The sequence below is a fragment of the Sphaerodactylus townsendi genome, linkage group LG15 (genome assembly GCF_021028975.2).
Source record: "Sphaerodactylus townsendi isolate TG3544 linkage group LG15, MPM_Stown_v2.3, whole genome shotgun sequence".
NCBI classification, from domain to species: domain Eukaryota; kingdom Metazoa; phylum Chordata; class Lepidosauria; order Squamata; family Sphaerodactylidae; genus Sphaerodactylus; species Sphaerodactylus townsendi.
Window position 1 is genome coordinate 22,533,328 of NC_059439.1, and position 14,832 is coordinate 22,548,159.

The following is a 14,832-nucleotide window of genomic DNA, read 5'->3' on the forward strand; positions in this document are numbered from 1 at the left end:
TAGGAAAGGGGCAATACGTGTTCTCTTTAAAAATTAAACTGAGGACCAGGAACTGGATGAGTAATTCAAGTTTAGGGTTAAAATCACAAAGTCTGCTCTATATTTATTGAACTTAATGTGAGAATTACTGAACATACATATCAAAAAAGATATGTATGCTGTTCAGAGTTTCAATGTGTGTTCACTGTAACTTGCAAATCCTCAGATCTATGCTTCTCTAAGTTCAATTAAATGTTCTTCTTGAGTCAGAATTTTAACATTTATCTTTCTGTTTTCTTCCAGAGTTTTTAATAGCTAAAAAAATGGCTAACGAAACATCCATCTCAGAGTTCCTGCTCCTTGAATTCTCTGTGGTACGGGAACATCAGATCCTTCACTTCTTTTTATTTCTGGCATTGTACCTAGCCACAGTCACAGGGAATCTCCTCATCATCTCTGCAGTGGCTTTTGACTGTCATTTGCACACTCCTATGTACTTCTTTCTCATGAATTTGGCCTTGCAGGACCTTGGCTCAGTTTCAGTCATTATCCCCAAATCCATGTTCAATTCCCTCTTGAATACCAGAGACATTTCTTATTCTGGATGTGTCGTTCAAGTTTTCTTTTTTGTGTTCTTTGTGGGGTCTGATTTTTTTCTCCTCACTGTTATGGCATATGACCGGTATGTTGCCATTTGCAATCCCTTACAATATGAAGCAGTGATGAACAGGCAAGCTTGTACCCAAATGGTTGTCAGTGTATGGATCACGGGCCTTCTTTATGGTGCACTGCACACAGGTGGCACTTTTGCTGCAACTTTCTGCTCCAATGTTGTCAATCAGTTCTACTGTGAAATCCCACAGTTGCTTAAGATCTCATGTGGTGGCTCAAATGTCATTGAAGTTGGTGCTCTTGCAGTCAGTGTGATCGTAGAGTTTGGTTGTTTTGTCTTCATCATTGTTACATATGTGCTGATCTTTTCTACGGTGCTGAGAATGCCCTCTATCCAGGGGAGGCAAAAGGCCTTTTCCACTTGCCTACCACATCTCATTGTTTTCTCTACATTTATAGTCACTGGGTGGTTTGCTTACCTGAGGCCTCCCTCTCAAACACCGTCTGACCTGGATTTGGCATTAACTGTGGTCTATACTTTTGTCCCACCCATGATGAATCCCATTATTTATAGCATGAGGAACAAGGATATCAAGGTTGCCCTGTCAAAACTATTTGTTGGGTTGGACTCAGCTGAGAAAATCTTGCCTAGTTTTTGTGTGTCTGTCTGAATGTTGTGTCTGTTCGGTTACTCTCTTTTACATGGGGGACAGATATTTCAGTTGGGCCTACAGTTGAGGTAGAAACAAAATCTGGTTCTCTTACTTTAGACACCAGTAAATATTCCAGTGCCAGGAATGTTAGAATATTTAGCTGCTATATCTTCTTTCTGCCAAACTTCCATGTAAACATTCCTGAGATAAATCAGTGGTAAACTCTGAATTCTGTATGAAATGGAAAAGGCTGTATTATAGAACAACTTATATATATTTTTCAAGGAATTTTGTTCCTCATCAAAAAGCTACACATCTCCATGAGTTGTCAAATTAAATGCTCCATGGCAGGGAAGTTGACTTAAAAGATAATTACCAATAAAGCAGGGTATATTTTGGCTCCTTTTTTCCTCTAATTTGTTTTTAAAAGATTTTGCTCCATTTCTTTCTAAAGTTGATGGACATAGTTCTGGACTAGGTAGTAAACGAAGTAGTAAACAAAGTAGTAAAACAAGGAGTCCAAATTCAGTTTAAAATATTTATATAAATTTGGTTTCAAAAGCATATATCCATATACCCTTACTCCTTTATAGTGATGATGCAGTTTTGCTGTCCTGAACACAAGTGGACTTAAAACATCTGCTGAATTGTTGTGTTGAGTATTGTTTGATAAATACATTGGAACTAAATTTTGAGAAATCAAAAGTCCTCGTCTTCGCTAAAACTTGGAAATTTCACAATTGAAGAATGAATGGTAAAGCATAGAGCAGGTTAAGCAGTTTAAATACCTAGGTATCTATTTTCAGTGTAATGCATTTTGGATCCTTCACCATAGATAAGCCATAGGCATGGCCAATACTAGCTTGGCCACTACACGGTTTTTCTTCAACAAAGGTAATCAATATATGCCTGCTGCTCTAAAAGTGTCTGATGCTAAGCTAGGCACATAATTGTTATACGGCATCCTGCTATGGACTGGAGTTGCTGATTTTACAGTGAAATGCATTCAATCAAAATATTTTGTGAAAAATTCTGGGGGTGCTGGGATGTATCCCATATGATGCATTATGCTTGGAAACTGGCCAGAGTTTATTGAACTATAAGGTGTGACTCAGAACAGTCAAATACTGGCTGCGAATATACTGTAATCTTGATCTCAGCCTTATTTTTCAAATACTTTCTGAATCTAATTAGTCTTAATTGAAAAATAATAGATCCCTTGGTTTATCCATGGATTTGCTATATATGCTTTTGGCATCTGAGGCTTATAAAAAATAAAATGTAGACTTTTGCAGATAGAAGCACAGAAAATAGCACAGTCACTAATGCCTGTTTTCCTTTTTGATTGGGGATTCCATTTTAAATAGGTAAAATCACCACTTGTCTTTACCACCTCCATGTTACCTAGCTTAACAGGGGTACAAAATTATATTTGAGTAGCTATGGGGAAATTACTCAGCTTGGCAATGCGAGAGGTATGCTAGGAGGGGATATTTTAGACTATGTATACGGGGAAGGATGGCATGGAGCATTCCGCAGAGTAAAACAAGGAGTCCAAATTCAGTTTAAAATATTTATATAAATTTGGTTTCAAAAGCATACATACAGCAAGGTATTGAGGCACATACATACAAGTTCCTAAGATATAAAAAGGTGAGAAAAATAGGTTGGGTGATAGAGAGGGAATTGGGAAGCAGCAGGGTGATACTTTGCCTAACGATCTTAAGGCAGCAAACGAAGTAGTAGAAGGCAGAGATTCTATGCCAGCACAGAAACCCAGTAGAAGACGATATATCGTGTCTCACACCAACAGGACCAAGGGAGGTTCACGTTAGCAATGAGCAATGGGTTTCAGTTGAGCAAAACTTTTATAGGGTAGATTGCTATTTTGGCGGGAAAAAGAGACCCTTAGAATTAAGTTTTGATTCCCACATCTGTGCTGGGTTTGCAGGGCTGAGCTAATCAATCAGCTCATCTATTGTGCTACGTCCCGGGACAATAGGGCCAATTGCTTTGTAAATTAACTCTGGAAGTTCTGGAAGGCTTCATGCAAACTAGCTCTGTAGAGCTGTGCTCAGGTTATTCAGATTTAGCTGAGACATCAGATTAGGGATAGGACTGATAACTTTTCACTATGTATTATGTCGTGTGTTTGTATGCCAATAAAGGATGAATGCGTGGATGGATGAGTTACTTTCACAACAATGGGAGGCTTTAATTGTCATAACCTTCCTGTTTGCCCTTCTGCAGACATCCAGTTGGCTATTATAGGAAGCAGAATAGTACACTAGATGGACCATTGATCTAATCTAGCAGGACACTTCTCATGTCCATTTCATAATGCTGATCACTGGCATACTTATTTGTTCTTTTCTGAGATCTTTTGCCAGAAGCTGAGACCAACATGTTGTTCTCCTTGCTTCTGCTCTACACACTGCCACAGTATTCATCAAAATCCACTGGGGAATTAATTGTGAACCCTGTCATTATATAAACCCCTTGATCAGTTGTTCCTCTTTTCATTGCCTACATGGATTTCAGAGAACATTAGAAGTGTGCAACTGATAAACAAGTTTCAAAAACTATATATGTGCCAATATATATAGCTGTCTCTATATAAAAGACCTCAAAACTGTTAAGCTGTGACCTGAAGGTCTGTGAGTAGACAGGGTTGTGATAGGCCAGCTTTTGGCAGCTTCCCTCTTTCTATTTTATAAGCCAGAATTCAAGCCAGTTTATTGGAACAATCAAGGTTTTCTATATTATCTGAGATAGTTGTCTGTTAGGATCACAATAGCTAAGAATGAGTTAGAGAGATCAACAAATGATTCAGGGTGAGGATTATAGGATTTTCCTTCAGGATGGCAACCTTATTTTTGTGGCTGCTGCTGCTGGGGGTGATTCCAGCTCAACGGAAGACACAGGCAAACATGTGTCGCATGAGTGATCCACTCTTTACTCCACATGAATATTATCAGATTGGTGACCTTATAGTCGGTGGAATGACTTCTCAGCTTTCCATTTATTTTGAAGCCTTATCCTTTGTAGAACATCCTAAGACTAAGTTGATTTTGGAACCAATGTAAGGACACATCATAATGTACTGTCGTTGTCGAAGGGTGTAACAGACTTCCCTCTGTGACACACCTCTGAAGATGCCAGCCACAGATGCAGGCGAAACGTTAGGCACAAGATCCACCAGCCCACGGCCACACAGCCCGGAAAACCCACCACAACCAACACATCATAACCATTGCAAATGGATAATACAAGTATTGCTTTGTAGCCATACCACGCAAATTTATATTGATTGAACCCATCATTACTTTCACAACATTTTCTGGGTGTTTTTTTTTTTTGCTAATTAATAGCTTTTTTGCTTTGGGGTGCCAAATAATCAGTATTGTCAGAATATGCAATGATGTCAACTGACATCAGTCTTAATGGTATGGGGTTTTCAAGGCAAGAGACATTCAGAGGTGATTTGCCATGACCAGAAACCCTGTCATGATGCTGTCATTTCTTGGAAGTCTTACAGTTCGACTTCGCTTCTGAGATCTAACAAGATGAGGCTAGCTTAGGCTGTTTGTATCATTTGTATAATTAATGGATGAATTGATAGCAACAGTGGAAAATCCAAAAAGCAATTGAGGGGGGGAATCGAGAAATATAAAAAAAGAGAAAGGGAATTTTCCCCTCATCTTGTTTTGATGCCAAACATTGTAGCCACCATATCATATTATACAAGAATGTGTTGTTTTTTCATTAATTTGCTTAATGTGCTATATTATATTATAGAATACTTTGTAGTTTTTCTTAATTTGCTTTTGTGTTCATTACAATTTCAGCTAGTATTCTATATTGCACCATGGTTTTTGCTCCTTCTTTTCTAATTTATCTGCTTTTTCTTTTCTTTTCTCCTCTCAACTTGGTTTATTTTTTTTAAAAAAAATAGTAGCATTAGGACTTTTTTTTTCATTTTCCTCTACGCCAATTCAATTTCTCTTAGGCTCATTCCGCACATGCAGAATAATGCACTTTCAAACTGCTTTCAGTGCTCTTTGAAGCTGTGCGGAATAGCAAAATCCACTAGCAAACAGTTGTGAAAGTGGCTTGAAAACACATTATTTTGCGTGTGCGGAAGGTACCTTACTTTATTAATTCACTGGTATCTTTTCATTTGCTGAGATTTATATGCTTTGATGTAACATGTAGATGGATAGGAACTAGACCAGCAGTTTTCCTTATATCATTCTCTTACCTTGGATTTTTGTCAATGATGAAAGTTAGTTGTGTTCAGGACGCATTGTTTTGCTGTGTATTTGCTGTTGCTTTTTATATATCTTTCTAGAGATGGCAAATAATACATTCAGCTGGAGCCAGACTATTTCTCTGCTGGTACGTTGGGCTGGAGCCAGACTATTTTTCTGCTGGTGAAAAAGGGTGGAGGGAATCCACTTCAGTCACCCCAAAAAAATGTTTTGCTGAGATTGTGGCACCTGTTTGAATGAAAGGCATGTAATAGGGGCTATGCTAAGGATATAACACAAGCTTGACCTAAAATCTGGCAGTATCCAAGCTGTTACTATTATGCAAAGTTTTCCCCAAAACACTTTAAATGAGCATGCCTTAATTTACCACAAAGCAGTTTTGGTAAAGGTTCATGAGAAGAAATAAACAAACAATGGAGTTGTATTCCTTGATGTTTATGTGAACTATTGTAAAATTTGAAATTGCTTCCTGCAATTTCATTTGTTTTGAAAATAGGCATATCACTGAGCTATTGATAATATGGTAAACATGTCTTGAATCTAATGCTCTCATTTTTTCAATACAAACTTAGAAGGTATTTAAGAAATTTTGAGATGTAACTTTTGTTGTAGTGCAACACCGAAGAACTACCAACATGTCCTTGCCCTGGCATACGCTGTGAAGGAGATTAATGACAACCCCAAGATTTTACCCAATAACAGCCTTGGTTTCCACATCTATGACAGCTACTTCAATGCCAAGTTGACCTCTCAGAATACCTTGAACTTCTTCTGCACCTCGAAAAGGATTATCCCTAACTACAGTTGTAACAACCAGAAGAATTTAATGGCTGTCATTGGAGGCCTTGATTCTGAAACCTCTCTCCACATAGACAACATCATTAGAATATACAAAATCCCACAGGTAAGAGTGTGTATAAATAACTCACAATCAGGACATTTCTGCTTATACTTACCCTGTAGTCTATAGAGACATTTTTCAGAGGAAATACTCAAAACAGAAGCTTCCATAGTTTATTTTTCCTAGTATGTAGCAATATCATTAAACATTACTTTATTAATAATCAGTACCACACCCCTCAGATGTTTTTGTAAACCATGTGCTTTTCTGAAGTTTGTAGAAAGATCTGTCTGATCTGTTCATGGCTCTAATCTTCAGATTTAAGTATCCACAGATAGTGACAGATTGAGAATTAGGCATGTTGATAAATTATGATTATGTTTGAATATTGACATGGACATATGCTTAAATATCTCCTGTTCAGCTGGAACAATTTGTTTGATTTTTGCTTAGGTTACCTATAGTTTCTTTGTCCCATTGACAGATGAAAAAAACCACTTTCCTTCCATCTACCAGATGGTCCCCAATGAAGCCAACCAGTACAAGGGGATTCTCCAACTACTTCTCCATTTCCAGTGGACATGGATTGGGATTGTTGCATTGAGTGGTGATAAAGGAGAAAGATTTGTGCAGATCTTGACACCATTGTTGTCCCAGAATGGCATCTGTCCTGCCTTCATCCATTGGCTACCAACCTTGACTTCCACTGAAGACATGACTGATGTGTTTTACATATCAAGACCAAGAGAGTATTTGACTCTTTTTCTAACCAAAATGGAAGTCAATGTCTTTACCATAATGGCAGATACATATACAATGTTTGTTTTAAAATGGTTTCTATATTTGACACAAATGGAAGATATGCCAGCAATAGTCACGGGTAAGGTATGGATTTTGACTGCAGAGTGGGATTTCTCCTTTCAAGCACTGGACAGGCTTTTGGATATTAAAGTATTTCATGGTGCTTTGTCCTTTAGCGTTAAGACCAATAAAATAGCTGGGTTCCAAAATTTCATTCGCACTATAAATTCCAACTGGCCTGAACAAGATGACTTTATCAGGATCTTCTGGGAGCCAGCATTTAACTGTTTATTGTCAGATTCCAAACCGGATGGAGGCACAGACAAATGCACTGGGCAGGAGAAACTTGAGAACCTCCCAACTCCTTTTTTTGAGATGACCATGACTGCCCAGAGCTACAGCATCTACAATGCTGTCCTTACTATAGCACAAGCGCTGCATAGCATGTACTCAGTGAAACAAAAATACACTTTAACATTTGTGGGAGGAGACACAAAGAAGTCCTTCAGTTCACAACCTTGGCAGGTAATATTTTGCATCTATAGCAATGCAGCAATAATATCTAGCAGGTTAATAAAGACACAAATCTAACCCTGCTTATGCCCATTTTAAAGCATTTAATGCAATTCATACCATTGATTTAACTTCTGACTCTTGGTGGCAATTGGAAAAGTCCAAATCCCTTTGTTATTATGGTGCCACACTTTTGACTTTCCCCTGTGTAATGTGAATGATGACAACTAATTGAACTGACAAGTATTTCACAGGAACATCATCCAAACAGAAGAATTAATCCATATTTCTACAGCACAGGTCATAACATTTCAAATTTCTGTGCAAATAGTTGTACAACATTTGCAGTTCAGGGAGGGCTGTATGATTTGATATGTGTGGATCCTGCATGTGTGAGACTTCATTATCTTGATTCATCCCTGCTAGGCAAGATCAAATTTTGCTTATACCCACAGGCAAGCATCATCTAAAATGTTCATTTGCCTCTTCCCATCCAGCTTCATGCTTTCCTGAGAAGCATCTCATTTAACAACAGTGCTGGGGACCACATTTACTTTAATGAGAAAGGTGAACTAGAAACTGGATTTGACATTATCAACTGGATTACTTTCCCAAACCAAAGTTTTCAAAAAGTGAAAGTAGGAGGGATGGCTTCTGAGACTTCACCTGGCACAGAGTTCACCATTAACAAGGAACTCATCACATGGCACAGGGCATTTAATCAGGTAAGAGGCAATTATATATATATATATATAATATATATATATAATATATATATATACACATACATACATACATACATACATACATACATACATACATACATACATATATATATATATATATATATATATATATATATATATATATATATATATATATATACATATATATATATATATATATATATATATATATATATATATATATATATATACACACACATATATATATACACACACACAAATATATATATATATACATATATATATATATATATATATATATATATATATATATATATATATATATGTATATATATATATATATATGTATGTATATATATATTTAATTGGGGAGGAATTTGGAAAGTACTACTCCCTTGATAATCTCTTCCATGCTGCTGGGTAAAGTTCTATGGCATAGTGTTACTCTGTTCATGACCTGAGTTAGATCCTGATGGAAGTTGAGTTCAGTGTTGACTCAGCCTTCCATCCTTTTGCTCCTTGCTGTTCATTGGCCATACTCATTTTGGTAAAATGAGTATCCAGCTTGCTGAGGCTAAAGTGAAGCTGACTGGTACAGACAATGACAAGCCACCCAATAAACATATACCTGACTTCTCTATTTAATTCCACAATAGTGTTTGTGTATTCGATACATCAATGTTTAGAGATGGCAAAGGGCTGGATGTGAACAAATAGACTGGAACTGAATTCAGACAAGGTGAAAGACTTGTTGACTGAATGTAGACCTGAATCTACAATTAAATTTACATCATGTTACCCTTCAATCAAAATGAATGAGGGTCTGATCATATTCCTGCATTCTGCCATTTCCAGTCAAAATTATATTGATTGCATGTGACAGAGGAAATCAAAGGAAAATTAAATAAATATGTTATTGTCTCCTTATGAAGGTTCAGCCACTTTCAGTGTGTAATGACAACTGCCATTCAGGTTACAGTAGAAGAAAGAAGGAAGAGATGTTCTGTTGCTATGATTGTGCTCCATGCCCAGAAGGAAAGATTTCAGACAAGATAGGTAGGATATACACAAACATACAGAAGGAAAGTGGTGAATATTTAAGTAAATAACATGGGCTCTGTTGTGTCTACGCCCATGGGATCTTCTTGGGTGACATCTGAGATTAGAGTGGTTTACTGCAAGAGAAAGGTTCCATGTCCAATTGTCATTAGGAAACACTCTATGTGGCCCTTGGAAGCTTCTGTTGCTTTTAAATCACAAATGGATCTTAATGATGTATGCAGAGCAGCTACGTGGTCCACTTCTTTGACTTTTATTTGACTGTAGACATCAATGCCAGGGCTGAGATGCCGTGGACCAAGCTATATTGCAATCTGTGGTTCACTTGCATACCACATTTTACTCCAGAGCATACAAGCTTGCCATTATCCCATGTGGGACTACACAGAGGCCACAACAATGAAAAACATCGTTGCTTACTATAACTGTTTGTTCATGTAGTGATCAGACACATGTCCCTACCACCTTCCCTTCGGTGTCATATAGTGAAAGTGGTAGCTCCTCCCGGTGGTGAAGGAAGATCTGGAGAGACAGAGTGCACCACCACTCCTCCCTAGCCACATGACTTGGGCAGGGAAAGTTGTTGTCTCAGGCCTGTGACTCAGGAATCCTCAATCTAAAATGCTGTCAAAACTGTGCTGTAGCTGGACTGCGCAAGCACAGTCCCACATGTGCCTGCACAGAGGACCACTAGATGAACATACAATTATGGTAAGCAATGCTATTTATTCCACTGAGGACACTAAATTTCTCCAAGGCATTCCAATACAAATCACTAGTGATTCTCAGCAAATTTGATTTCTCTACCATCATTGCTGGTAGGGTATTTTGATGATTGTCATTTTACTTGCACAGGATAAGACATGTGATGGTATATGGCATGATTCACTGAGTTGGTTTTTTTCCCTTCTTCTCAGACATGGATGATTGTGTTGAATGCCCAGAAGATGAGTATCCAAACAAGGATCAAAATCAATGTGTTCCTAAGATTCTGAACTTCCTGTCCTATGATGAGTCTTTAGGGATCACTTTAGCTCTTCTATCTTTCTCTTTTTCTCTGATCACAGCCCTTGTGCTTGGAATTTTCATTAAGCACAGGAACACCCCCATTGTCAAAGCAAACAATCGAGATCTAACCTATGGTCTACTCATCTCCCTCATGATTTGCTTCCTTTGCTCCTTGCTGTTCATTGGCCAGCCTCATACAGGGACGTGCCTTCTACGCCAAACATCTTTTGGCATCATCTTTTCAGTAGCTATTTCTTCTCTGTTGGCAAAAACTGTCACTGTGGTTCTAGTTTTCATGGCCAATAAACCAGGAAGTCAGATAATGAAATGGGTGGGAAAACTGCTGGCATATTCAATTGTTCTTTCTTGCTCTGTTATTCAAGTGGTAATTTGTATTCTGTGGCTCTACATAGCGCCTCCATTCCCCAGAATGGATACAAAGTCCATGAATGAAGAAATTGTACTGGAATGTAATGAAGGGTCTGCTGTAATGTTTTACTGTGTTTTGGGCTACATGGGATTCTTGGCTAGTGTAACTTTTACTGTGGCTTTCTTTGCTCGCAAGTTGCCCAACACATTTAATGAAATCAAGTTAATCACTTTCAGCATGATGGTGTTTTGCAGTGTTTGGTCATCCTTTGTTCCAGCTTACCTGAGTGCGAAAGGAAAACATATAGTAGCTGTGGAGATCTTCTCTATCTTAGCTTCCAGTGCTGGATTACTTGTTTGTATCTTTCCTCCCAAACTCTACATAATTATTCTACGACCTGAGTTGAATAGCAAGGATCAGCTGCTATTGAGAAATAAGTAGAACCTACAGCATTTGGCATTCACACAATTATTGTCTGGAATGATTAAAGGGAACTGAAAGTTAATGTAAGAAAGGAATAAAACATACCAAAGTGCATATTGCAACACCATAACAAGAACACAGACACAGTCCAAATCAAGAACAGAAGTAGCAACATACCCAGGGATGTGAGATTTAACTTGAAGATATGCAGAATTTTTAAAAAAGCATGATAAGAGTCAACCAAAAACAAAGAACAGGAAGCAATGTCATCTCCTTAACCTAACTTTTAAAGAACAGTAGTAAACTAGGCCTGTGTAGGCTTAGCCTAAGTCCTCAGCCTCTCCACATACCCCCACCCGCCCAAACACACCAAGAAGCAAAACTAGCATTTTAAGAATCCCATCCACTGCAGGAAACAATAAAAAATTTAAAACTGCAGGTTTTTTGGGAAAAAAATTAAACTAGGTTAGCGAAAGCCTAGAACTTTGGGTCTACTTCCTCAGCTCCATCCCCAACACCAAACACTAGCAGAAATAAGAAAAACAATAGCAACAAAATAAGAAAAAGTTAATTTTTTTAAAAAAGTAAAACTTGGTTAATCAAACCCTTCAGTGTCTTCTCCAGGCAGGTCTCCTCTGCAGGGCTGGTATACTGGTATCTTACAAAGGTAGGTTGTCCAGAAGCCAGATAGAGGGAGGACACATTCAAGGGAAATCCTAAACTACCTCAGTCTGGAACAGAATGGACTGGCTAGGAACGAGGACTGAAATTTATACTTTTGGGTCAACTAGGCAGGCACCCAAAATCCAGGAATTTGAACATCCCAAGGAATATTGATTCTAATTGGCCAAGGAATAGTGTTGGCAGTTATGCTCGCACTTCATTGGTCACTGTCAGTTTTTTCCATGCTTCTGTCCCTAAAGGTACAAACTCTGCAAAGACCTATCTAGTTGGGCCCCTGCTGAAATGCATGGCAATCATTGACTGGGAATCTCAGAGCTCTGTATTTGTTACCCTGGAAACACCAGGGTGCAGCACGAGGGAAGGGGAGAAAGTGTGAAGCCAGCTTCAGCAACATTGCTGGGTTTTAAGCAGCCGACTCCCCTCCCAGACCTCATCAGAAAGCCCAACAGACACCAAGCAATTGGTAAGTAAGGTGAAGGAGGGATTCTCGGGAGGGAGGGGAGATTCTCTGGTTTGAAAAAAAAATAAGCCACTTTAAAGGGATTCTAAGCAGTTAGCCATCATGGAAGCCTGAAGGCTCCTTTATATTTCAAACAGCCCAAATCTGATAAGATGAATGATAACCTGGGCACAGAATATTATTTTAAAACACAAATTCTGGATCACTCTGACAACCACTATGTCAGACTACACAGAAAAGCCATTGAAATCTGCAAGCACATGGACAATTTCAACAGAAGGGAAGAAACCATAAAAATGAACAAAATTTGGCCACCAATACTGGAAAACACTAGAATCAAGACAGTGACTAATGACACCACCCAGACCAGGGGTCTTCAAACTATGGCCCTCCAGATGTTCATGGACTACAATTCCCATCAGCCCTGCCACTTGACCATGCTGGCAGGGGCTGATGGGAATTGTAGTCCATGAACATCTGGAGGGCCATAGTTTGAAGACCCCTGACCCAGACAAAGGATGTCTCCAGGTGGCAAATGGTTCTTTCTCCCAGCCTGGACATTCCACAGGTATATATACTCCACTTTTTACTACAGTCAGATCCTCTGAAGATGCCAGCCACAGATGCAGGTGAAATGTCAGGAGAAAATGCTACTAGAACCCATCCATACAGCCCGGAAACCACACAACACCCCAGCTGAATGACATTTAACTTATTGGATTTTCTAAGTATTCGGCTCGGGTTTTTTGACGTGGTTTTTATTCACAGATGAATAAACCCCCTAAAAATCTGAATCAGGCTTTTTCAGGTTTTTTACTGATTCAGCTGTACCATATCACCTAGCCTAGTTGATACCAAGAAGTTTCATCTTCTAACTAAAGGCTCTTGTAGAAAGAGCCTTCTGTAAACAGAGGAAGGCTTGTCACCATGGAAGGGAGAGATAGGATCAAACTCATTCTGTCAAACATGCTCCAAATTCCAGTCAATACATTCAAACATGTTCCTCTGAAGGTGTTACAAGTACTGTTTAACCCAGTCACTATAAAAGTCTGTCAGTTAAACTTTTACAATAGTGTTAAGTAATATGAATTTTTCTTAGCGATCTACTTTTCTAATATGCATAAGAAGAATATTTTTTCCTCACAGCGTTGGGCAGACAGACATTTTTTTCCTCTCCTCACATCATTTTTTTCCACAAGATGCCACATGTTGCTCTGTGGCTTGGAGAAAATATTGTGAACACTGCAATTATCTAAATTCCCTATGATTAATCACCTTGCCAAAGCCACATGACTTTTCAGAGGCCAGTGCCACAATCAATGAACTCATTTCCAAAGATTACTTAAAGACCTAAAAACTGTAAAGTTCTGCCCCAAAAGTCCCTGGACAGATACAGCTGTGATGATCTGGCTTTAAAACAATGTATCAGAAGAGTCAAGAATTCTTCAAGTCTTGGTGTTGTAACTGGGTTGGTGGTGATAGACTATCAGATGCTAAATTAAAAAAGGAATAACTTTCCTTTGAATACTAGGACTTGCTTTCAAGATGATGCTATTTCTGATGTTGATTATCTTACTTTTACTGCTTCAAATCAAATGTGAGGTGTCTACACATATGTGCAGTGTGAGTGATCCCCCCCAGACCCCACATGAATATTATCAGACAGGCAATGTCACCATTGGTGGGATGACATCTCAGCTTTTTGCCTTTGTTGAATCTTTATTGTTTGAAAGCCACCCCAAGTCAAGCCGGATTAATGAAAATGTGTAAGGAGACATTTTATTTATTCCCTAATGTTCAGTGGGAAAGGCTATAGCCAATAAATGTTGACCATATGAATACTGAATTGTAGACGTCTGTTTAGTGCATATATCTGGGCATTGGGCATTGCTACAGAAGCAGACCAGCAATATTGCTAAGAGTGCTTTTATCATTTGGTCTGCAGAATGATTCCTCTTTTGAAATTGAGTGACCTATCTGCAATGATCCATGTTTCTGGTCCAGACAGGATACTAAGTGCTATCTTTCTTGTCATACATTTATTTCATTTTAAATCCCTTCAACTGTAGGTTGGTAGGATGACAAATAAAATGAAAATTAATGCAATAAAATAACAAATACTAAGATCATTTAAAGCATATGCAAAACATCTGGAGAGAGATATATATATCATCTAGTGAAAGTTCCAGTTCAAACTGGATGACAGAGATAAGTCTTGATATATATATATCAGAAGTAATTCTGTCCCACAGTTCCTCTGGGTTATTCATATATATATATATATATTAATAACCCAGAGGAACTGTGGGACAGAATTACTTCTGATATAGTTTTCAATAGGGTCCCTGAATAATACTTAAATAAGTTATCATCTAGTGAAAGTTCCAGTTCATACTGGATGACAGAGATAAGTCTTGCCTCATTAGGTGCATTATTCAATTTGGGGGTTCT

The 14,832-nt window shown here is 38.2% G+C and overlaps 2 protein-coding genes across 2 annotated transcripts; both read left to right on the forward strand.

Annotated features, from left to right (window-relative positions):
- Positions 1 to 302: 302 nt before the first annotated feature.
- On the forward strand, positions 303 to 7,339 carry LOC125444099 (olfactory receptor 14A16-like). Its single transcript, XM_048516536.1, has 3 exons — positions 303 to 1,213; positions 6,128 to 6,419; positions 7,334 to 7,339. Exons 1-3 carry the CDS (start codon positions 303 to 305, stop codon positions 7,337 to 7,339), a joined length of 1,209 nt encoding a protein of 402 aa, XP_048372493.1.
- Positions 7,340 to 7,538: 199 nt separating this feature from the next.
- Positions 7,539 to 11,255, forward strand: LOC125444100 (vomeronasal type-2 receptor 26-like). The gene is made up of 4 exons (XM_048516537.1): positions 7,539 to 7,682; positions 8,168 to 8,395; positions 9,310 to 9,433; positions 10,354 to 11,255. Exons 1-4 carry the CDS (start codon positions 7,539 to 7,541, stop codon positions 11,253 to 11,255), a joined length of 1,398 nt encoding a protein of 465 aa, XP_048372494.1.
- The last annotated feature ends 3,577 nt before the right edge of the window (positions 11,256 to 14,832 follow it).

Coding starts and splice junctions, on each gene's coding strand:
- LOC125444099 (XM_048516536.1), top strand. CDS start 303: ATGGCTAACGAAACATCCATCTCAGAGTTCCTGCTCCTTGAATTCTCT. Junction 1,214..6,127: donor CTGTCAAAACTATTTGTTGG/GTTGGACTCAGC, acceptor CTTTTGTTGTAG/TGCAACACCGAAGAACTACC.
- LOC125444100 (XM_048516537.1), top strand. CDS start 7,539: ATGACTGCCCAGAGCTACAGCATCTACAATGCTGTCCTTACTATAGCA. Junction 7,683..8,167: donor TCAGTTCACAACCTTGGCAG/GTAATATTTTGC, acceptor CTTCCCATCCAG/CTTCATGCTTTCCTGAGAAG. Junction 9,434..10,353: donor AAAGATTTCAGACAAGATAG/GTAGGATATACA, acceptor CCTTCTTCTCAG/ACATGGATGATTGTGTTGAA.